We start from the raw sequence: 24,966 nt of genomic DNA, 5'->3' as shown, positions 1-24,966 counted from the left end.
TTTTCCTATTTCTTCTTCACTGTCTCGGCATCTATGAGAGCCTGCGACAGCTTCGTCCATTTATTGCCCTCACGCAGTCTGCTAAAAAAAACGGTGGTTCTGTGAAACAGTGGAAGAGGGATGCTGCTCACACAACTCCTACCGGGCCATTTCCTATGGCTGCTTTTGAGGTGTAATAGACACCAAAAAATCCCTGGTTTTTTTTGAAGTGTGGATTGTAAGCTGCAGATTGCTATTCCTCCTGCAGAACAGGAGATCAACCCTTAGAGCAAATGGGGAACTCGTGGCCTTCCAAAGGTAGTTGGCCATAGTGACCACCGGTCACTGGTCAAGGGTGATGGGAGCTGGAGTCCAGTAACTTCTGAAGGGCCACAGGTTCCCCATCCTTGCCTAAAAGGACCTTTTCAGTGGTGACGCTACCCTAGAGAGAGGCCTGTCTGGGGCTTACAATGACATCTTTTCAGCAGTAAACACCTTTTTCTCCACCCAGGCTTTCTAACATATTTTAAAAGATTTCGTATTCTGCACCTAAATTTTAACTTAAACCTGGTGTTAATTATATTAAGGTGTGCCCACCGCCTCCCAATACAACGAGCATCTCTTTTATTTGGGGTACATGATGGTATCATTATTATCCTAGCTATTGAATAAGTCCCATCAGTCAGTTTTGGATTTAGAGGAAGATCAATGAGGTCATACAAAATCACATACCACTCCCTACCACAAGACAAGAACAGGGAACAACAGCTCTTCACAAATACTTCTCCTGACATATATGCAAGCCAACATCACCCGTAAGTTGCTGGCTTACACCCACCAATATGGGCATGCATATACCAGCACAACACTGATCCCTGGCAAAGGGGCCTTTTATATATTCTAGCAGGGGTATGGCTTTATTCAACAGTGCTGTGATAAAGTTTGAAAGCCTTACATCAGATGTCTGGGGTCAAATTATGTAAGTTTTTCTCATTCTGGGCAGTCAATTTGTGTGACTGATGCCGATCCCTTAAATGTTGATTGCCATTCTTACTTTAAACCAGGAATAGGAAACCCCTAGCCCTCCAGTTGTTGTTGGACTACAACTTCCCAGCATCTCTGACTACTGGCCATGCTGGCTGGCTGGGACTGATGGGAGTTTGAAGGCCACAAGTGGAAATGTGAGTTGCTCACCACTGCTGTAAAACCAAAAGGGAATTAGAGTAATATTCCAAACTACAGAGATACAACTTCATCTTAGTCTACCACAGCCAGTGAAGCCTAACTCTATGGCATGGTTCAAACCATAGTCCTCCCTTCCTTTCTGTCCATCAGAGATCAAACCTTGGTTTCCAATCCTGGACTGCAGGACAAGTGCGAATGGCTTTTGGATGAAAGGACAACTGTGACATGGCAGAAACCGAAAAGGGAAGGAACCCTGAAGGGGAAGGGAATGTGCAAACTCCAGAATACTTCAAAATCATGGTTTAGTTTTACACTACCAGAACAACCAAGAAAACCAACCATGGAAACACACTTTGTTCCATGCAAGGAAACACAGTTCCACGTGGATGCTCCACCTCACCTTACAGAGAGTTCACATGGGCTCGCTTATAATTCAGAAACTACAACATCTAGTGATGCCTCACTTGCATGAAACAACCATGACCACAGACAAAGCTTTCATATCGCTGACTTGACATTGCCTCAAGACACTATATCCTTCAACGGAGGCAGTTCACACATTTAGTTGTAAGGATGTGTGAATCAACCCTTTCGGCTTACAGTTTATGAAAGTGAAGGGTGGGTGGGAATTTATGGCTGGAGGTGTTGTAGGATTCTGCCCCATCTAAGCTCTTCCAGGTCTGGTCAGGCTGATGAGGATGCACACAATTCTTTCTTCAATCAAGTTGGCAGCTCCGGAGCTACTAATCCCCATATGGCAGAGCCAGGCCCCTCGGGCATGCTCAGGGCACCTGCCACTGAATCTTCCAGAGTAGGAAGGAAAAAGGGGGAAGGAAGCAGGTAGTGGAGATGTAGACTTTCCAGCGTCACAGTGTTTGGCTTGGCCTCTATCTCACAGGGACTATGACCTCCTTCCTTTTTTAAAAAACAACAACAACAAATGCTAAGGCTTTGTTTAGTAGGCTATCACTTTGCTATATAGCAGGCTATTCTGTTTTATTTGAAATAAGCTTTCTAATTCACCTGATGATGAATTCAGTGTAACTTGAAAGCTTGCCTACTGCTACACCAACAAAGGTTGGCATTTTTCCTCTTTTTTAAAAGCAGATTTTGCCTTAATATTTATCATTATTCTCAGAGAGCAAGACTGCAACAACTGTCCATCCTTTTATGGCATTTGCCGTGTGCTAGCTGACAAAGGAGGAGATGCAAGGACAGTATCTCTGTGTCCTGGAGCCCTGACCTCGAAAAGCACCCAGCTGCCAGGAAAAACAGAGCAGCTATGCACTCCTCTGGCAGCTTGAAAGAGACTCCGTCTGTGTGAGAAACCAGTGTCTGTGAGCAAGCATGCTGCTCTGTTAAAGAAAGATCAGGCTTGTAAGTGATCCAGAGAGAGATCTGGGGGTATTTATGTTGCTCCAAGGCCACTCTTGGTTCCACAAAGCATTTATTTGGGTTGAAAGAGCCCAGCAGGAACACTTCTCTCAATGTATAAAGATGATGGCTCCTAGAGGCATTTTCCAGACTTGCTAGGATTGTTGTTTTATGGGAATAGCAGGGCTTGAGAGAGGGAGGGGTTTTTCAAAGCAGACAGGGAGCACACTTGTGGCCCTTCTCTCTATCTCCTATGTCTAGGGCAAAGGAAAGGATTGGTAAATGGAAGTAAATGGAAGACCATCTGGAATGAATTGCAGGAAAGAGATTCCTCAGCCCAGCAGCCCTAACCCAATTCCTTAGTCCGCTGTGAACCCAGAGGATGGAGCCTGATGATATTCCTGTAGGAAGCCCAACACTATCTCTATAGGCAACAGAAAAAATCCCAGAGCGGGAACAGTTAAGACTTCAACAAAGAAAAGCCTCTAAAGGATTCTGAGCAGTTTATCCCACTTGCAGGGGGCAAGTCCCAAAGTATATTTTCCATCAGAGAGGGATCTTGCTGCAGATTAGCAGGGATCAAGCAAGGGATCTTCTCAGAGCTGTCCCAGGCTCAGCTGCTTTCTGGTCACATGCTCCTTTGGGCTGCTGTGTCCTCCCTTCTTATCTTTTGTCCCCTGTAACTGAAGGAGTTGCTTCCCCACAGAAATGGAAACTATGCTCCAGTCTCAAAGCCACAGTGAGGAAAGCAGAGTCAGTGGCACAAGGCTCCAAACCAGAGGGTTACGTTGTTTCTTGGCACCAGTGGATAGGCAGACCCGGGCACATACAGACACCTGCTGCCCTCATGCGCCGAACGGGAAGAGTGGCTTGAAGGATGCTCCTTGGGCCCAGCGCTCATGCATACCCTGACAGTATTACAGACAGGCTTATTAAGTGTGTAATATTAAATTAACCCAGATAAGAGCGTAAGAGCTTTTAAAGTCAATTCATTAAATATAATTATGAAGATAGCTTTTTTATGCGTGGCAGCAATCTGATCTCAATCACGGCGACGGTGCCGAGCCTGCTGGCCCCCACGGCATCTCTGCTCCCAACTGCGACTGCTCTTGGGCTGTGCCACCACTCCCAGGCAAGCGAGATCGCTCTACACTGACACCCTCCCCAAGCCCTGGTGTTAGCGGAGTGGGGTGTCAGTAACATTTACTGACCACACCAGGCCCTCCTATCTGATCTGGGGTTGCCGTCGGCCTCCCTTAATATTCATGGGCTGCTTGCTCCCTTTCTGACGCAAGTCTACCTGACACTCCATTGTTGCTATCCCAGGCTTGACTTTCTCCAAGTGTGTGGCTGACTTCTTCTTCATTCTGAGATGAAATCTGAAGCAGATGGGGGAGAGACAATGAGCAATGCTATCTTATCTCTCTTGGTGGGTGGGTAGGGATAAAGACTTGGATTCCTGCCCAACAGGACCTACTTTGACTCATCATACACACACCCTGGATGAAGAATGCCCCCGCATTTCCATCTAACTGCTTCCTTCCCTCTCACTGCCCTCCTCCCCACCCCCACAGGAGTTAATGAGGCTTTCTGCTCTCCCAAGGCTGCTTGCGCTCCTGCCCCAGTTAATTAACTGCTCCTGGGAAACAATTAATATCTGTCAGGAGATGTGGGGTCCATGCCAGCCACTCTGCCAAGTTTTCGCTCAGCAGCGATTGGGGGGACAGAACAGGGGAGCCCAGCCAGTCCCATACACCTTGAAGGTCAGACTCTAGAGACAGCTCTCTGCCCTGCAGATAGCATGCTTTTGCTGATGCCAAACTGGGGGAGGGGGGGTACCAGCCAGGCTTGGTCAAGGATATCGTATTTCTTAAGTGGGCCCAGCAGAGCCCTGAGGATGTTGTGACACTCAGCCTCTGCCTATTGCCCATGGCAACCGGTTCTCTTGCAGGTCCAGAAAGAGGCACAGGCTCTCAGCCAATTGTAGCAGCAAACACAACTACGGTTAGGTTGCCCTTTGCCTTGTGATATGTAGAAGCGCAGACTATGGAAACAACCAAAGAGTGGGAGATCAGCCTGAGTCACCCTCTGGCTTCCTGGCTTCCAAATCCATCTAATCAAAGGAAACCAAAAATGATGATAATGATGTGATGATCATTAATTTATTAATTGTCTTCTATATAACTATCTTAAGGCGATGCACAATAAAAACCATTTAAAACAGTTAAAAGCATGCCAAAAAAGAAAGAAAGAAAACCCCTCAGGAAATACATTTAAAACAAAACTGACACCATACAGAAATAAAGACTCATGGCAAATACCCCTTTATCCAGCTGGGAAAAGCTGTTGGAACAAAAATGTCCTCCATTGTTTCCAGAAAGTGAAGAGACTGGGCGCCTGTTGTATCTCTACAGGAATGCTATTCCACAGAATGCTATAACCCCATTAATTACGCTTAGGTAGCACAGATGCGGGTTTTGCATCCAACCAAAGACTACTCCAGATATACTGGATCCTGACAAAATGGACCTGTCTATTCCTGTCCAAGTGACCAACACTGAGAGTCATACACAATGTTAGTATTTTAGGGCTTGTTTGCCCAAGAGGTATAGGTAAGGTTTGAAGATGCTCTTTTAGCTGGTCTTACTGCAAGTCAAAAAGAGGTTTGGATTGCCAGGTTCTCCTGGGGAGAGCCTGAACCAAGAGCTGATGGCAGGGATGGAGGAACCTGCAGCCCTCTAGATGTTGTTGGCCTCCAACTTCCATCAGTCCTGGCCAGTATGGCCATTGATCAGGGATTATGGGAACTGGAGTCTACCAATATCAGGAGAATGCCAGGTTCATCATCTCTGGCTGGAGTACCTTCACAAAGAGTCTGCTTGTGCTAGGGACATGCGAAACAATTTCTGGTTTGGCAGGACGGAGAAAGCATCACTGAAGCCAAAGAGACGCCAAAATTGGGGGACATTGTATCTACAGAAGGTATGCTTTCTGCAATTTGTGGAGTCACAAAAAGGGCCAAATCATCCAGGGCAGACTCAGAGCAGCAAGCATACCCTGCCAAGAAAGTAGCTTTGCACAGAACCAGAATTGATTGGTTGAATGGAGAAAGGGGTGCAGAGGCCTGGAGGCTGCATCGGCTCCTGGGACTGGTTACTTATTCAGATGCTTTGGACACAGATTCCCTCTCATTGCTGGTTGCTTATTAGCATTTTCCAGCCTGCGGGCAGCTCTGATGGATGGAGCACAGCATCGGCCTCCTCTCACTGCAGAGCCAAGGCCAACAACCCTTCTGCGGCTACAGCTCCACTCTGATCCCTTCCGCTACCCTTTCCCCCATGCCAGAGCAGCTAGCGGCTTTGGAACAGAAAAGTTACACAGCCTCCAGATCCCAGGAACAGGGATGGGTGGCCTCTCCTTCTCTTCCATGTTGCAAAGTAGCAGAGCATGTGGGTTAACAGATTGGTCTGTCCTTGGGAAAACCCCACAATAGGTAGAGGGATTTGGCTTAGGAGGTAAAACTAGAATGGGGTAGGAATTGTGGGGAGTCTACTTGTATACACACCTCTAAGTCATTATCTTGCCAAAGAACAGCACACAAGTGTGACCACCACTCGCTGACTGTACAGTCAATATGACTTGCTTGTGTGAATGAAATCATCGTAGAAGACAGACCTTGCATATCACACAAGGCTGAATGAATTGTTTCCAGGCAAGAGACTTCACATGTTCTGAGTATCACCAAGGACTGAATAACCAATGATGTACATTTACATGTGTGAACAAGCTCGGAGATGTACAAATGACCTTATGGGTGTTCAAAATAAAATTGTTTATGGAAAAGGGGAGGTACGTTCCCATCTTCTCACCTTAGAGCAACAGGGTGACTCACAAATCATTGGTTCTAAAATCCACATGGATTTCCAGGCAGTCTATGGGCCCCAGTATGAGGACAAGCAATGAAGAGTCCTGTGGCACGCTGAAGACATATTGTGGCATAAGAAGTGTTTGTGGTCTGCCTTATCGGATGCGTGCATTGCTCCATGCCACACAACTGATGAAGCAGATATTGTGCTGCAACAAATTTATTAAGTCTGTAAACTGGCATTTATCATTTTTGCTACAACACCCCAAACACAGCGAGCCTTCAGGAATATGCCAGCATTAGCACAAGACAAGATGGTGACCTTGAACCAGTCACTCTCTTGTAACCTAACCTACATCACAGGGTTGCCGTGAGGATAAAATGAGTTGGGAAGACTGAGAGAACCACCTATGTTGCCATGAGCTCCTTGGAAGGAAGGAGGAATAGATAATAAAGAAGCAAATCCACAACTCAGTAATAGAATATCTGCTTTGCATTCAGAAGGTCTCAGGTTCAATCCCCAGCAACTCCATATGGGGTTGGGAGAGTCCCCTTGCTTGAAACTCTGGAGAGCTGCTGCCAATCAGTGTAGGCAATACTGAGTTAGAAGAACCAAGTCTCTGACTCGGTACAAGACAGCTTCCTATGCTGCTACACAAACATCAAATTAGATGGGATATGGAGATGTCATCTGCAACAGATGCAGACACCACTCTGTGCTGGCTTTGGGGCTAGCAAGGGAACTCTAGAGAAGAGGCGGTGCAGCCAGCATGACAAAGCAGTGTGGCAATGATAGCTCCTTAAGTCATCAGAGGACAGTACATTTGCTAAGGATGCAATTTGCACTGGGGGTGAAGAGTAAAAGATGGTGGAGAGGCAAGAGGGCTCAAGAAAGGGAGGATGACCCTTGTATGCAAAGGCAGCCCCCAACCCCACCTTTTCCCTCTGTGAGATGCCAAAATGCATGGGTTGCCAACAAGTCCAAACGCTTGCCACGGGCCACATAAATCCAGCCGCTTGTTTAACAAAGCAGAAATTGCCTCTGCCCACTCTTACATCCTTCTGGGATTTGTTCTCTCCTCAGGCGGACCCATGTTCCTTCTGCTGGCAGGAAGCAGGCTATCCTCCCTCTCCCCCTCTGCCACCTACCTCCCAACTACAAGCCACCGACACTAGCGGGACTGCCTGGGACTGCCTGCAGCCTCCTTTTCTCACTTCTCTCCATTGTGCGGGCTGGGGTTAGGGAAATGGATTGCACGGCTGCCTCTGAACAGTGGTGGCCGGGGAGCTGCACCAATGGGCAGGCAGGAGGTGGCAGGTGGAGGGGGAGGCGGCGCAGGGAACTCATTTACCCAGAGTAAAAATAGGCTGGAAAATGTGACATTTATTAAGTACGATTGTGGAGGAAAGGTCATCGCCAGCCCCAGCACCGAGACGGGGTGCCACTGATTATACAGCTGGGGAACGAGGCGGCAAAGCCAGGCTGAGCAACAGCAATTTGGGGGAGGGGTGTGTGTGTGTGTGTGTGTGTGAGAGAGAGAGAGTGTGTGTGTGTGTGAGAGAGAGAGAACACATGTGTTCTTTTGTGTTTCGAGCCCACAGTCCACCAGGCAGGGATCCCTGCTGTGTAGAGCCAGGGATGCCTTAGGATCAACATCTGCCTACACTCTCTGAACCTGGCTCATTCTCACCTCTAAACGCCCTGAGTTCCAGGCAAGGAACCACTTTGGAGAAGCTGAAGCAAAGCAGTTTAGTGCAGGAAGCACCCTCACATCCACAAAGCCCTCTGAAAATGTGGACCTGCAGGAAAGTCCTCTCTTAGGCAGCACTTTTTAATCAGGATTGCAGACCTTCCTGCTCTCCCCGCGCTATCTCATCCACACGTCGTCCTCTAATTCTTTGGATGATTTGCAAGACACAACTGCAGCATTTTGATTGTCTGCACACCCACGTCACCTTTCCCTCCACAAATACACACACACACACACACACACACACACACGACTCCAATCTCCCTACGGGTGGCTACAGCTCGGAGACCCTGTTATTCCCATGGAGAGTTGCCTTCCAAATGCCCCACAAATTCCCCAGGACTGAAGAAAAGAGACTTGATCAGATGGGAAATAGAAACAACCAATACTTAGGAACCTTCCCCAGAATGCTCCCCCCCCAAAAAAAACCCAGGATGATGAGATTGGCAGCAAGGGATTTAAAATAATAAGAAATAGAGAAGGAGGAGAAGAAGAAGAAGAAGAAGAAGAACCAAAAAAACACACCACCTTTGACATCGATTCCAATTTTTTAGAAATGCATTAGCCTCCCCTACAAGTGCTGGAAGAGGAACCCCTGCAGAGCAGGTGCCAGCTGGGTAATTGTTCTTCTGAGTGTGCACACTGGTGTGCCTGAGCATATCCCCCTCCTGTGGATCTGCACAAGCTTCCATTGCCCCCCATCCTCACAGAGCAAAGCCCCTCCCAATCACTTCCTTCTGCCCTCCCTTCATAACCTCTCCATCAACCGCACCTCTTATCCTTGAAAAGCTCTTTGCACCTTGCACTCCTTTACATAAACATATGCGAGAAAGGGCCCAAAATTTTAGGGCCGGCATTGATGGGAAGCTGCAGACCGCCCTGTAAATAGGGGGCTGTCCCTGGCAGCCCTAGGATAGGACCCCCTCTGCTTATGGACAATGGGGTCCAGATCCACTCACAACAGCCAAGGTAGGACAAACTGAGCCACAAAGCATCAGGTCCAGCCCAAGTGGCTGGTTAGGGGTTGCTACTGAGCCTGATGAGTGCCGAAGGAGTTAAGTGCCCATCCCATTTTTGCCCAGAGGCAAGTGCCTGTGACCCCTCCATGCCCCCTCCCCCTGCGCAGACACTGGGGAAGGAAAGGGGCTGAAGCAGAAGCTGCCAATCCCTCCCTCCCACCCACCCTGCTCAGCTAGTGCAAGGGAAGGACAAGGCTGCTGGGGAATCTCCTGTCCAGCAGAGGACAAAGAGCCAATTGATTTTCCCTGCACAATTCAAGTGATGGAAGGGGGGGGGCTGTTCTTGAGCCGAAGGTACAGGGTTCACACACACATTCAGCGGCCATCACTGCAGGGAAGGTGTTGGAGGAGCAAGGCGTTTCCTGTGTGCATAGCCCACTCACCAAGGCAAGTCCTCCCACCCACCCCAGCTCCAACAGAGCAGAGGGTGCCCAGGAGTTGGGGCCGGTGCGGGGAGAGGGAGGCTCGCTGCTGCGGCTCAGCAAACGGCCCACCAAGATTTACTACGCTGGCCGGGCTTTACTGCACACGAGATGCTTACGCGGGGGAATCTTCCCGGCGGCCCCTTAATTTGCCGTCCCATAAAGAATGTGGATTTGTGACGCTAAATAGAGGGAGATCATTTACCGAGCGCGGCTCTTACTTACAGGATCTTTAAAGGGGATTCATCATGCGATGCAACGACGCGAGCGGCAGGCAGCTCAGCAGCCGAGGCAAGGGAGAGCAGCCACAGCGAGGGCAGGCGCTGGCGGCAGCTCCTTCCAAAGGAGAACGGTGACTACGTTTGCCTCCTCAAGGGCCTTTCCGAACCACACGGCCACTTAGTCCCTAATTTCTACACACCCACCCCACCCCACAACCGCCCCATTTCCCTTCGTTTTCGTGGATTCCTCAGAATCCAGAGCTGCAGCTGCTGAAACTGGTTAAAATCAGAGATCAGGAATATCCCACGCTACTAACAAAACCGCCCCAAAAGTGAAGATTTAGGTCCTGTTCCCCCACCCCGCTGCCCTTTAAGTTTGGTGCCCCCAAGGGGCCATCGCGGGATATCCCTCCTGAAACCACGCGCATCAAAGCAATGACTCTGGCACTGGGTGCCCACCGGAGGGGCATCCCCCATCCATCATCCATCCATAAGCACAGAATTTAGTCCTGGGCCAGAATTTAGCATGCTGGAGGGGGGGGGGATAAAAGCTTCCATTTAACAATAAAAAAGCAAGTTTCTAGCCCTCCATGAGACAAAAATCTTGTTTGAAAATGTAGGCAATTTCTGGTGAAATTCTGGGGTCCATGACAACTTATGTGAGAGAATTGTGACTGGATTTTCCAACATTTATTTATTTGCATTTGTTTGCTTGCTTCCTTGATTTTTACTAAAATGCAGTCACAGGGGACTGCCAGTTCCTTCAGCGGTTGGAAGGGAAGGGAGGTGCTTAACCCTTCCTTGCTGCATCTTTTTTTTTTGCTGAAAAATCCTTTCTTCCTGAACTGCTGTTTGTCCTGCGTTTTCCCTTAATGGAGCAAACAGCAGCTGGAGGAGGGGGCAGGTGTGGATCAAGAAAACAACACAGGGGAGGGGAATATTAAACACCCCCATCCTGCTGCTCCGAAGAAAAGCCCTCTGTAGCTACATTCCAGTAACAGCAGCAGCAAAAAGGTTACAAAGTCAAGAGGTGTGCAGTATTACTTAGAGCAGGATTTCCAGGGGTTACAGCTTCATTTGTCCAATATTGACAGACTGCAGAATATTCTCAGTGTTGATTTTGAGCAAAAAAATTGAACTGTGAGTGCAGCACAGACCCACGAAACTTAGAGAGTCTCTTGGCATTCTGACACAGCCTGCAAGGGGTTCATGCGACCAAGGACAGCAGACAACCCCTGTTAACTGTGGGGCAGGTTTCGCATAGAGGAGGTGTGGTGTGCTCCTGGGTCCTGAGCTGTGTGTTTCCTCTGGGTCTGCCATACCAGACACGCACCCCCATAGCAGTGTTTGGGACAAGAGAGTACATCTGTGGCAGGCCCCGGAGAGGAAGATGGTCTTTAGATCCACTTGGCGTGCGTGCTCATGCATGGCCCTGTCTTCTCTCTTCTCAGCCTCACCTTCTAAGCTTCTCCCTGCCCTGCACCACCCTCCCCCCCACCCCTCCGCACACAGTGATCAGAAGGCGAAGCAGCCTCCAATGTCCGCAGGAGAGAAGCAGCTCATTTCCAGAGTCATTATGGTCTGAAAAGGGTCCCATCAGGTATTCCGCCCGCTCAGCACATTTATTTCCCCAAACCACAGCGGGGATTTGTGATTTTCAGACTCAATATTAGAGCAAGCGCGGGGCCAGCTCATTCCACCCGGCGGGAAGCCTCCCTGATAGTGCAGGCACAGCCATGCCAGAAAAAGTGCCACGAAGAGGAAGGTGGAGTGGTTGCTGTGCCACCCTGGCCAGGACCGTGACAGTGCCACCATGGGCACCAAGCTGGGGGCACAGTCTGCTTTCAAATGGGGAAAGAACGGCACCTCTGAGGATACAAAAGACAAAATCTTGGAACCACCAAGTGTAGCCAGCACTGCCCAGGGAGCTCCCATCTTCTCCAAGCACCTGGAGAGCTTTGTGACAAGCTTGTGGGAACCTGCAAACCCCCAGAGACTGCTGGACTCCAGCTCCCCTCCACCCCAGAAAGCTGGGCCAATGGTCAGGGATGATGGGAGTCCAACAACACCTGGAGGGCCACAGGTTCCCCATCCCAGACTTACAGCTTTCCTCACGTAACTTACAGGGTTATCCCCTCTTCCTTGTCTCAAGCTACTCTAGCAAGAGAAAAAGAATTGCCCAGACCAGAAGTGGGCATTTCCTTTAGTGCCCGATCTGCTTATCTCCATGCCTCTCTTTTTCCTCATATGTCTTGCGTACCGCGGTATTCCCTGCCTGCATCTTACCTGACGTACCTGGTGTCCCATCACCCATGCTCTAGAGCTGTTCATGGGCCACAAAATCTGCTCTTTGGGGAAGGGCCACAGCTCACTGCCAGAGCATCTGCTTTGCACACAAAAGGTCCCACATACAATCTCAGGCATCTCCAGGTAGGGCTGGGAAAGACTTCCTCTCTGAAACCTCGGAGAGCCGCTGCCAGTCAGTGTAGACAATGCTAAGCTAGGCAGAACAAGTGTCTCAACTCGATATAAGGCAGTTTCCTATATTACTGTACTTTCTCCCACAGTGAAACTTGAGGCGCAAACTCAACCTTAGCATAAACATGGGTACCAGGAATGCATTCATTCCAACCAGTGTTTGACAGAATGCCCTAGAGAGCGCAGGAAAGGCACAATGAGTACTCACCACTGTGAAGTTCCCTGCAGAGCAGTTCTCGCCGCTGAAGCTGCAGTTCTTGAGCATGTCCTCAAGCTGGTGCCCAGTGCGGTTGACAATATCGGCCATGTCAGGGTCGGGGTAGAGCAGGTCAGAGGCCTTGTGTCCATCACGGTCCTTGGGCGGCAGCCCAGTCATGTTGGCCAGGTGGAAGATGTCGGCGTCAGTAAGGGCCGAGTGGCGGAAGCGGTTGATGTTGCAGATGGTCACAGCCGGGAATATCATCTTCTGGGTCGCCTCCTCGTCCAGGGTGGTGACGTGCGGGTGCTCCAGGTAGAAGAGCGCCGACCGGGCCGCCTGGTACAGGAAGAAGGCCAGAGAGGCCACAAATGCGAGCGCCCAGAGGGCCTGGCGGACCCCCAGCTGCCCTGGGCGGCAAATGTGGCCCAGGCCGTGCAGGGTGCTGGCCCCGGCAAAGGCGGCCAGGTCACGGTGGTGTGGCTGGCTGGGCTCCTCTAGCAAGCTCTCCTTGTCCCCTTCCTCTTTCGCCGCCTGCTTCTCATCCTCCTCTGCAAATTTGATTTTGCAGACAATCTCAATCGGCATCTGTGCTGAGGCACCAGGCAGCACGCTACCCCCCCAGCGAGGGGAGGCAGCGGGAGCCTGGGGTGCCCGGCACCGGCCGCTCTCCCCTGGCTGCTGCAGGACGCCCCTAAATTAGTCAGCCCAGCTGAGGAGGTGAAGCAGGACCGGGGAGCCTGACCCAGCCTCTTGGGAGCTCCCAGACGGAGGGCTCTGCCTCGGTGCCTTGTCTCACTAGTGATCTCCTGGTGCTTCCGTCCGCTTATCTGCACAAGCCCAGCTGTCAGAGCTGCCCGCCGCTGCCGCCGCTCCCTGTGCCGCTGTGTGTGCCGCTGCCGCTCCTCTGCACACCCGGTTAAGACCCCACCAGATACAGGCAGCATTTAGGCATCGTGTGCTAATAAAATCCAGGGGATACTTAATAATTCAAGGCATGTCAACATTATTTCATCCTCAAATAAAAAAAATAGAGGGAGAAGGAGGGAGGAAGAAGCGGGGGAAGCTCGCGAAAGACAGGCAAGCGGCAAGGAGGAAGGAAGGAAGGAAGGAAGAGCCGGGCAGCGGGAGCCTCTTCGCTCTCTGGAGCCACCACTCCAAAGTGATGCTGGAGCCACTTGTTTGAATCGCTCGCAAGCTGGCAAAGTCTGTGCCAAGGAAAGGAGGCAGCAGCACAAGGCAGCCTCTGCTGGGGTTGCTGCTGCTGCTCAGGGCTGCTCAAGCTCTTCAGGCAGGGCAGGTTATCTCTCTCTCTCTCTCTCTCTCTCTCTCTCTCTCTCTCTCTCTCTCTCTGCCTCCCTGCCTGCCACCCACTTCCTCCAAGTGAGTACCCCTTGCTAGTGCCCAAGGCAGCTGCCCATTGACAGCTCCCCGCCTAATTCCTACCTTCCTCCATCTCCGCTGATCTGAAAAACTGCTCGCTAAAGATGCAAAAGGAAAGCAAAGGAAAAGGAGAGAGGGGAGGAAAAAGTTGAGAGAGGGAAGAAGACGACAAGAGGACTGCGTTCCTCCCGCGTCGTCGGCTGGTGCTCGGGTCCAACGGGCAGCGACGGCACAACAACCCCCTACACGCACACGCTCTCACACGCAATACACCCCCCCCCGCCCGCAGGCTCCAGGGCTGACTAATTGGAGAAGGAGCGGCCAACGAGGGGGAGCGGAAACGAGGAGACGCCCCCTCCTCCCATCGATCCCGCTCCCCACGGAACAAACAAGAGGCAAAAAGTGAAAGGCTTATTGATCGGAGGGAGGGAGGGAGCGCAGCTGCTGGGGATTAGGGCAGGAGCAGGCGTGCGGGGCGCGGGGGTGCGGGGTGGGGAGGAGCGGGTCCGGGTGTGTGCGTGTGCTTTCTGGAGGAAAATGAAGGCTGCGCAGCCGGGACCGCGGCACTGCCCAGACCCAGCCTGCAGCGCAGCCGCTTTCCCTGCACCATTGATTCCCTTCAGTCCCGTTTGCTTAGGAGGCAGTTCTAATTGCTTTTGCAAAAGGGTCTGTTTGCCGCCGCCTCCTCCCCGCCCCTGCCTGGCCAAGTGGAATCAGGGCCAGGGAAAACCCCCACCGGCAACTGCAGCTGGCGCGGGACCAGGGAGGCCGAGCAGAGGAGGGAGAGGGGGCGGCCTGGGGGTGCCCAGTAGGGAGAGGGGGCCGAGACTGCGAGGGGAGGGCGGGGAGCAGCGCGGCCTAGCGGGTGGGGCGGCGGCGGCCAGGACAGGCAGACGCGCCAACTCTGCCCAGTAGAGGAAGCGCCGGCAGCCCAGGACTCCGGAGAGCCTCAAGCCAGCAAAGTTCTTGCCGGCAAGCCGAGCCCCACGCGCTGCGCTCGCTGCGAAGCCGCCCTCTTGCGGAGCCAGGCCAGCGGCCCACTTCGCGCCGCCGCCGGTGGCTCTCGGTGGCTTCTGGCAGCTGCTCAGCTAGGGAGATCCGGAGGTTGCGCCCGGAGACCCTTCTGCACGCCAAGCGCGTGTTCTCTCAGCTGTGGGGAGGGTGATCCCCAACCGCCCCCCCCCCCCCAGCTTGGCTGGGGCAAGACCCGTGTCCGACTTCCCTGAGAATGGGACGATGTTGTTGTTGTTTGGGGGGGGCGAGCAGCGGCGGAAAGCGCGCCTTGCGAGGAGACAGGAACCGCGCGGACTCTCGCCGTGGGAAGCCCCGCGGCCCCGCCACCCCCGCCCCGAGGCTCAGCCGGTCACAGCGACCTTCACTCCGCCCGGCCGAAGCCAGCGGGCTAATCCGGACCGAGGAGCGCCACGCTCACACGCCTTCGATCCCTGCAATCGACTGGCACGGAATACACACGTCCCTCCCGCGGGTCAATACGGAAGGACAGGTCTCTCCTGGCTGAGCAGCGGGCGCTGATCGATGCCCAGGGCGGAAGGCCAAGGTGGCTCCAGGCCAGCGGCAGGAGGAGGAGGAGGAGGAGAGGGCGACGGGGGACGGGGACGGAGACGGAAACCACCGAGGCAGGGGAAAGGGGGAATAAAGGGGGGGGGAACCACCATATTAATAACGGGAGAGGGCGGGGGTCCTAAATCAATGGGGTGGGGCGGAGGGACGACCCCGTCTACCTTCTTCAGGAAGCACCGTCCCCTCTGCCCGGACTGCTCAAGTTTATTTCTTGGAGGCCACATTCAGACATGCAGAAAGAGTCTGGTTCAGAGGCGGTGTCCCTTCTCTGGCCTCCCCAGCTCCGAATCCCTTAATGCCGATGAGTTAACCCTTACCACTCTTTAATCACTCTGCCTTATCACAACCGTGTTAAACAATGCATTTCTTCCATCCGTTCAACGTTTGCGAAAATTCTAGTCAGTGAGTGCCAAGTACGGTGTCAGGAGGTGATAGAGGCGATTAATCAATGCAGAGACGGAAGAAAGACAGAAAGATTCGGGTGAGGGTTACATCCACTGCTAGGATTCTGCCTGGAAATTAGTGGAGGGGTAGACGGGAGGAACGGGTGATGCCGACTCCTATACATGCTGCTCTCTCCCCACCCCCGCCCCAAATTCTCCCTTCCTTCTTTGGAGCCCACATTCATTTATTCATTATATTTCTATGCTGCTTTTCACTCAGATGGGTAACAAAGCAGCTAACAAACAATAAATAATAACATAATAAACATCACAATTATAACGTAAGTCATATAAAACAATTAACAAATCATCAGTAAAACAATTGCAAATCAGTAGAACAATCACCTTCTATTTACCAAACAACTAAAAAAAAGGGTAAGCAGCACAACCACAAGAAAAGTCATAAAATTCACAAAGCATTACAGCACTCATAATCCACAAAACAATAACAACATAAACTAACAACCAAAAACAAACTAAATACTGTTTGTGTCTCTTTAAGACTGCTGGTCTAGACTGAGGGTCTAGATTCTTCTGTACTCACAAATGCAAATTTTAATTTTGCTGTTAATACATTTATTTTGTTCAAAAGCAGTTCTGTACAAAAAAAGCTATTTAAAAAATACAGGGAATGTGCTTTCAGCAACAACTGGTAGGAAAAGGCAGGCTACATCTTTTCCTTTGGGCTGATGGAAGCAAAATGGAAGTAGGGGGTGAGACAATAGATGGCAAAATGTCGCCACACATGTAAAAAAAACACCCAAAATGCCCACCCACACTATGCTTCAGTGGATCCTCCTCCCATCAGATTATTCAGGGATTGGGAAAATCCAAATTTAGCAGGGAGAAGTGCAGGCTGCCACTTAGGGTTCATCTGCACATCCATTTGTCCAACTGGATCCCATGCCTTTGCCCCACCACTTTCCCCTAGAAAGCCTGCTCTTTAGTGCTGAATTATTATTATTATTATTATTATTATTATTATTATTATTATTAGAATTTATATACCACCCTATACCTGAAGGTCTCAGGGTGGTTCACAGAAAAGATCACAATATTTAAAATCAAAATAAAAACAATAACACCCCCCTGGATCTTGCCAGCAAAAGGGCTAAACATTCCCTGCTGACCGAGCATCCCATAGCAAGAGGAGGCAGTATCCTCAAGCAGGCATTGTGAAGCATAAACATGCCCCACTTTAATAACAGCCGTTTCCCAGAGTTTGAGAGTGATGAAGTAGGCAAGCCAGTAGCAGGTGAAAAGGCATGCAGGTGGCAGATAAAGATTTTTATTTTATTTTAATCTTAAGGAAATATTAAGTAACCCAGCTTTAAGCCTGAAGGTAGTAACTCTGCTCCCCCTGTGCTGACTCACGCAGAGCCGCTCCCCTGGGTGACATCCTTGCCCCGGCAGGTGGCAGCAGCAATGAATTAGAAGCCACCCTGAGAGCTTGCTGGTCTCTGGATCCTGGCCCCATCCTGGCTGAAGCTGGCACGGCGTCCCTTTCCCAGGTCCCTCTTCTGCCCTGGTTCAGACCATGCCAGCTGCATGCTCAGCCCCATGCCTAAAGCGGCTCAAATCTGGGAGTTATCATTAATTTTGATCTAATTGAAGGCAATGTGGCTGCAGAGCCCAGCTGGTCAAAGCATGAGTCTCTCTGCTTCATGCCAAGCAGAGCCTCCTGAACCTGCGGCAGAGAGAGAGAGACAGAGAGAGAGGGAAGGGTTGGTTGGTGCCCCTCCTGCAGTGCTTGTTATCACAGGCAGGTCAGGCTCTCAATGAGGGCGGCAGGCAGCACTGCTTTGGGGAGATCCGGGATGACAAGATGTCCAGTCTAATTATACATGTGCCGCCAGAGGGGCTGGTGCAGCCATCATGGCTGGTTCCTCTGCAGGCTGTTCAACTCTTTGCACAGAGAAGCCTAAGAGGAAGGAGCATGGGATGGCAGGCAGGCGGGTGCATAGCTGGGTGGGCAGCAGAGAGGGCAAATGGGGGGAGCACCCAATACATCCAGGCCCCATGCAACGTTAGTCAGGCAATGGGGGTTTCTCTTTTTTAAAAACATCAAAAACTCACATACACCACACAAACATTACTAGACAAACAGCACAGCTACTCTTCCAAAGAATGTGGATACAATCAAAGTGTCATGCCCTGCATGATTCAGTGCAAAATAAAAATGGGGAGGGAATATGCATTGGTTAAGCTGCCTGGGAAGTTGTGGATTTGGTTTCACAATTTGCAAATTCCAATTCAGGATGATGGATGCTTCACAAATAATGATCAGGGCACTTAGCATGTATGTAATAATTTTTAAATCTTCAAAACAGCTCACATATATGAATCTCAGTAATTCTTACAAGAGTACTGGTAAAGAAGTCTTGGCCAAACATATTTAATGGAGTGGGAGAACTAGGGTCAATACCAGCCTGGACATTTCCATCTAACATACATATCTATAGGGCACGAAGGACTTTTAAAACAGTGGAGTGTGAGTGTGTAGGTAGGTAGGTAGGTAGATATCTCACATACTGTGGGTGTCCTGTTGTACTCCATCCTTTCTTCAGCCTTGCCTATTTACCTCCATCCAAGTTAACTCACCAACAAAAATCCAGTCTGTACAGAGAAAAACAGAACCGGCCCAGGGCTTCACCTATGCCAGAATGCAACCCAAGAATCTGCTTCCAATACTAGAGCTGAGTCTACAATAAAATTGCCTCTGGGCATACACAGGGTGCATTTCTGTCACCACTGAGCAACAACAGCTTACTTACTCCCTACACCCTTAAAAAAAAAATAGTGGCTGCTTACTAAGGAACTAGGGACGTGGGTGGCGCTGTGGGTTAAACCACAGAGCCTAGGACTTGCCGATCAGAAGGTCGGCGGTTCGAATCCCTGCGACCGGGTGAGCTCCTGTTGCTCGGTCCCTGCTCCTGCTAATCTAGCAGTTCAAAAGCATGTCAAAGTGCAAGAGATAAATAAGTACCGCTCCGGTGGGAAGGTAAACGGCATTTCCGTGTGCTGCTCTGGTTCGCCAGAAGCGACTTAGTCATGCTGGCCACATGACCTGTACGCTGTACGCCGGCTCCCTCGGCCAATAAAGCAAGATGAGCGCCGCAACCCCAAAGTCGGCCACGACTGGACCTAATGGTCGGGGGTCCCTTTACCTTTACTAAGGAACTACCATACCACTGCTTAGGTTTATAGGATCATTACCAGAGAGTAGTCCTTGACACCTGTTTGAAACTAAGATATCTGAAGGACTTCACAATCCCACATGTGTCTCTTTGCGCCTTCAGTGTCAGAGGATCTTCACTGTGTGGCATGAGACAGGGCTTCTTCAGTTATTGTACTATGGTTCTTCTAATTTTCTTCTGCGGTGGGCCCACCTGGCCCAGTCATCACTAACTTGGCTCTTTAAGGATGCTTTTGGACGCTGACACTATGTTTTTTAAGTTATGGTGGTGGTGGTGATGTTGTTCGAAACTGTTTTACTAGATACTGTTGTATTGCTTTATTATTTCTTGCTTGCATCTGCAAGCTGCATGGGGAGGAGGTCATTTGGGATCAAAAGTGCATGGCATGAAATAAGGTAAGTACATAAATAAGTCCACCAATTCTTTAAAGATAATTACATCTCCTGCATGGACCCAGAACTCAGCATAACTCTAAAACAACACTGGCTAGATGTTCATTTGAATTTTATCATCCACACATCCTGAGGATGTCTCTCCAGATCTTCCCTGGAAAACTTGTTCCCAGGTCTTTCAACAGGTGCAAAGTTTATTCTAGTGTGTGCTAAATGTAAGAGCTTATCCACACTTACCTTTCCTTTCCTTCACTCTTTCAAGGAAAGGTCCGCACTCAAAAGCTCAGTGTCCAAATGTGACATCTTTTGTCCCAGAGTTTTCCCCGTGGAAACCCGCTCTTTAAAGCTCAGTCGGAGCAAACAAAAATCTGTGGAAAACCCGAACTGACATTTACTGTGAGTGCTAAAGAGCAGGTTTTTGCAGGGAAAGCTCTGGGGCAAAAAGAACAACAACAAAAACACTCAGACAAGGAGCTTTTAAGCATGGATTTGTGTTTGGAAAGAATGGGGCAAAAGTAAGTTTGGAGAAGCCCTAAGTCTCCCTACAGTTTCCAATCAATAGGCTTTATGGGTAGACTCGAACACTTGCAAACCTTTTATTAGCTGAAGACATATTGCTCAGTGCTTTTATGTTTAAAACTGCTAAACTGCACCTTCATCCACACACATGAATTACTGGGCAATGTACATAAAAAGACAAATAACCATACAATATTGAAACAAGCAATAAATATCATAACCACATAATTACCGTATTTTTCGCTCGATAACACGCACCTGACCATAACACGCACATCGTTTTTAGAGGAGGAAAACAAGGGAAAAAACATTCTGAATGAAACAGTGGATGTATCATTTTTGTGCTTCATGCTGTGGCCACAGACATGTGATCTGATGGTGAATTTGGGGTGACCCAATGCAAAAATCCTGAGAATCCCTGTGGATCCATGCTTTGTAACCACGTTTTTGCACCATTGCAGCCCCAGGCAACAGTGGGTGTGTGATTTTGGGGGGGGCAGGCTGTAGCCATGGACATGCTATGTGCTCTGATGGTGAATTTGGGGTGACCCAATGCAAAGATCCTGAGGATCCATGTTTTGTAACCACGTTTTTGCACCATTGCAGCCCCAGGCAACAGTGGGTGCGTGATTTTGGGGGGGGCAGGCTGTAGCCATGGACATGCTATGTGATCTGATGGTGAATTTGGGGTGACCCAATGCAAAGATCCTGAGGATCCATGTGGATCCATGCTTTTTAACCACATTTTAAGTGGGGAAGGAAGGAAAAATACAGAATGGACAAGGAGCACGAGAGGGGTGTGCAGAGAAGCAGCTGGCTAAGAATGCAGGAGAGGGGTATAACGGGAGGGAGGAAAGGAAGGCAAAAGTTTTCCCTCACCTACCCACCCAAGCCAGCCAGCTCTCTCTCTCTCTCTCTCTCTCTCTCTCTCTCTCTCTCTCTCTCCCTCCTGCATGTTTTCAGCAGCACCGGAGCACAGAGACGACACTCTGCTTGCCTGGAGGGGAGGGGCTTTCCCTGCTCTTTGTTCCGTTTGAGCAAACACAGCAAGGAAACAGAGGAGGGTGGGCAGTAAGACCCTGAGGCAGAATGCAGGAAAGCAGCCACTTCCTCTTTTCAGGTTTCCCTTCTCCGAGACGCGCGATTTGATTTTTGCCTGATTTTTTTTGCCATTTGGCTCCAGGGACCACACATTCGCTCAATAACACGCACAGACATTTCCCCTTCCTTTTTAGGAGAAAAAATCTGCGTGTTATAGAGGGGAAAATACGGTAACTGTTTAAAAGTAAAAAGCCTGAAACTATTTAACCAACTAACATGGTCCAGTAGACTGGGGTAGCTGTGATGGTTGAGGCTGATGGGAAGGTGAGTCCAAAAACTTCTGGAGGATACTGTGTTGACTACCTCTGCATAAAAGCCGGGGCAGATAAAAACATATTAGCCAAAAGGAGTACACAGTTCGTGCCTGCCATATTCTCTCCAGGTATTTCAAAGCACAGTCTTCTTCAAATATTTCTATTTTCCTCTCTGAAAACATCCAGTTACTTCCATTTTCCTTCCATCTTTCAAAGCCCAGCCAAGGGCAAACTAGAGTCAGGTATTGTGTGAAAGCACACAACAAAGGTGTATTGATGTACAGAATATAGATGTACAGAAACACCCTGAATTCTGGTGTCAGAATTATGTAGGGGAATTCAGCACCTTTGCTCTTTCATTCCAGGGGCAGGGGAGATACAGCTGCATGGCAGAGAATATGCTTTGCAAGCAGAAGCCCCCAATTTAAATCCCTGGCATTTCCCTTTATGCATCTTGGGTAACAGGAATGGGAAATTCTTAATTTGAGGCTTTAGAGAACTGCTACCAATCAGAAGGGACAATCTTGGTCCAGATGATCGGAGTCAGATCACTGGTCGGCTTCACGCATGTAGGTAGTAGGGAACAATGAGCAACTTCAGCAGCCTGGTGTGCTGCCTGTCTTTTGAGAAGACAGTGCAGTTTTTCTGACCTCAGTGCAAACCCAGCGTCATAGCCTGAGAAGTAGGACAGCCAGTACCCTACTGCAAAATTGCAATCCATGCACTTCATCCGCTCACATCAGTGGGCTGAACACAGGGACAACATGCTTGTCCAGTCCCAAAAAGGCATGTTTTGCATCTACAGAGATTATGGAATGTTGGTTCTATACTTGCTCTACTGTTCAATTGAACAGCTTGGGACCCAGATCTTCCAGAAAGACCCTTCCCCCTTTAGCAGCGGTATACTATGCTTCTACTAAGGAGAGGGCTTTTTCTGTGGTAGCACCTTGTCTTTAGAATACCCTTCCTAAGGAGGGGGGGTTTTTTGGCACCAGGTGAAAACCCTTCTTTTTGTCCAGGTATTTTAATCAAATATAATTTTTGGAATTGTGGTTCATTTGTTTGTTAGCTTTTGGTGTTTTGTGTTCTATTTTGTTATACTTATTTGTTGGTTTAAATTGTACTCTTGCTGTGTGGTTTTGTTTTATTTACGCTTTTTGTACACTGTTCTTAGAATCTTTTGATGAAGGATGGTTAAGAAATATTTTAATTAATAATAAGCCAGTGAGATTTCATTTGAATTCTCATGGAATGTAAATGTATCCACATATTCATCCATCATTTGTATGTTTACCCATCCTTCCCTCCATTGTTCATTATGGTTAGCAACTGTGCTACACTTCTGGATTCTAACAATGGATCTTATTCTACTCTTGCTATGGCTCACGTGCTCATCCCACAATATGGTGTTCTTCCATTTATGAACATTCATGGCTATATCCTTTGTACCTGCTGCTGCACCATTTCCTTCAGCACTATAGACAGCAAATGCTAATATTTCTCCTCTGAGACCAAAGATGTTTCTGTGCAGAGCTGTGACTTTAAGCAGAGACTGTTGACTCTGTTACATCGGTTTCCACTGGATCACAGATTCTAAACAAGAACTTTCCAAACTGTGTGTCGCGACACATTAGTGTGACGGCTGCATTGTGTAGGTGAGTGTGTGAATGCTTCCCGCGCTCCTCCCAGGGCTGGAAAGGGGTTAGTTTAACCTCCAGTTTGCTAGTAAAACTGAATTACTGTGTTGCGAAAATGATGCATGTCTAAAAAGTGTGTCATCAACATGAAAAGTTTTGAAGGCTGTGTTCTAAACCTTCCCAATTAGCAACAAGAATTGAGAAACTGCCCTTCTGAGCATTCTGGCATTCTGCAGCTAGAATAGCTGAGGTCAGAGATGGTCAAACTTTTTTTCTGTTGAGGGCCTGTTCTGGGCTGCAAGGTGGGTGGAGCCACCCATGTTCTCTTCTTGCCACCTCTTTTCTCGCACCCTTTCCCCTCTATATCTCTCTGCAATATCCTCTGTATTCTCAATTTAAGTATGTTTAACAAATTAACGTTAATTTCTAACAGATCACATAAATTACTGAATACAACACATGCATTTTGTTTACTTGGCATAAGCCAAGTTTAATTATTATATCTTTTTTTACTACCAATAATCACTGGATTTGCCAACACCATTCCCCTACAATGCATTAGAGTACTATTTTCCACTGCTATGGAAGTTACATGTGATCACAGACTGGTCATTTCATAGGGGTAATTCTTGGGATGACTAAGTCACATGATGTTTGGGTTACGCACCAGTCAGCTTTGACTGATGCAATGGGCAGAGGTGGGTATGTTTAGGGCAATTGCAACATTAACATGAAAGGTACTGAAAGCCCTGTGGCTTGTGGTTGAAATGCTGCCAACCTACAGAAAACATGGTTCATGTTTTCAATTATATTAGTGGTGAGTGAGTGTGCAATTCTGCCATGGCAAGTGTGCACCCCAGGTTTAACTGCAACATTTGTCAAATATGAAGCGCTATGGGGAAACCTAGTGACAGACATGTAGGTAAGTCTCACATAGAAGAATTAATATTTAAACTAGATGAACTATTTTCACTTCCCAGCAACATCTTTTTAAAAAGTTAATCAATAATGCCAGACCATCTTACATTGCAGGTATCCAGTCTTCTTCTCCTGAGTCTCCAGAACTGGGTGGCAATGATCCCCAGTCTATCAAGGAGGAACCCGGAAGGGAGTTTGCTTGGGGAGTGATGAGCAACTGAAAAAATTTTCCCCAGCTGTTTTAAACCAAAATAGCATCTACCATGCCCCTACAAGCACCCTCACCAAGGCCCATATTTCTTGTTGCCCAAGGGTCATAATAAGTCCCCAAATGTTGGTGAGGAGGCACTCCCAGGCATGTCCTCCCAGCACACCTTGAAGCCAAACCATCACAGGCAACAGTAAAAGGGAACTGTCCACCAGAATGCTCAGTGTTATCCTGACGGAAGGCTTCATTACTCCATAATCCTAGACGTGATTTTTTTTTGGGGGGGGGGGCGTTGATTTGCTCTCCAACTGGGAAGGGAAGGAAGCATGTGCTCTGAGAAATTGAGAGTACTATTAACAACCACTGAACAGAAGGGAATTTTTAAAACAAGTCCCTTGGGAAAGCACAGAGCACATTTCAAAACCTGCAATTTGCTATTGATAACATTCTCCATTCTATCCTCTATCCACTCCACACACACACACACACACACACACACACACACCCCAATGGGGTATAAGGAACTTTCTGGAATGGCGGGGGTGGGGGTGGGGACTGGTGCACTTCAGCCACTGTCTTGTGGTCACTGAGACCCAAATCAACTTACTGATGTTGGGAGTTCAGTTTTCAAAAGATTCAGAGGAATGAATGGTTTGATTTCACTTATTTGGGAGAGGGGAACAATAATACCTATTACATATTTAAAGCACTTTTATAAAAGTTCTTTACAGAGAGTAAAGCAAACTCACTAACAATGACTTTTTATCACTGAGACCTGGGTGGGTGAGCAGGGTGCTGGACTCACCCAGCTGTGCCCACCTGGATACTTGGGTGCAGCATCAT

At 49.0% G+C, this 24,966-nt stretch overlaps 1 protein-coding gene across 6 annotated transcripts in view; it reads right to left on the bottom strand.

Annotated features, from left to right (window-relative positions):
- The window catches only part of ASIC4 (acid sensing ion channel subunit family member 4), a 212,603-nt gene that overhangs the window by 80,074 nt on the left and 107,563 nt on the right, over positions 1–24,966 (bottom strand). Inside the window, exon 1 of one of the 6 annotated variants that reach the window (XM_083590951.1) lies at positions 12,503–14,291. The exons of 3 other annotated variants lie outside the window; for them this stretch is intronic. In XM_083590951.1, coding sequence (XP_083447077.1) covers positions 12,503–13,078 — 576 coding nt within the window. In that variant the 5' untranslated portion in view covers positions 13,079–14,291. Of the gene's footprint in view, positions 1–12,502; positions 14,292–24,966 lie in introns of those variants that run through there. 2 more of the 6 variants (XM_083590956.1, XM_083590955.1) reach the window with 2 other exon arrangements.

Source organism: Podarcis filfolensis (assembly GCF_964270895.1).
Source record: "Podarcis filfolensis genome assembly, chromosome: 1".
NCBI lineage: Eukaryota > Metazoa > Chordata > Lepidosauria > Squamata > Lacertidae > Podarcis > Podarcis filfolensis.
This window is presented reverse-complemented; position numbering and strand designations above follow the sequence as displayed.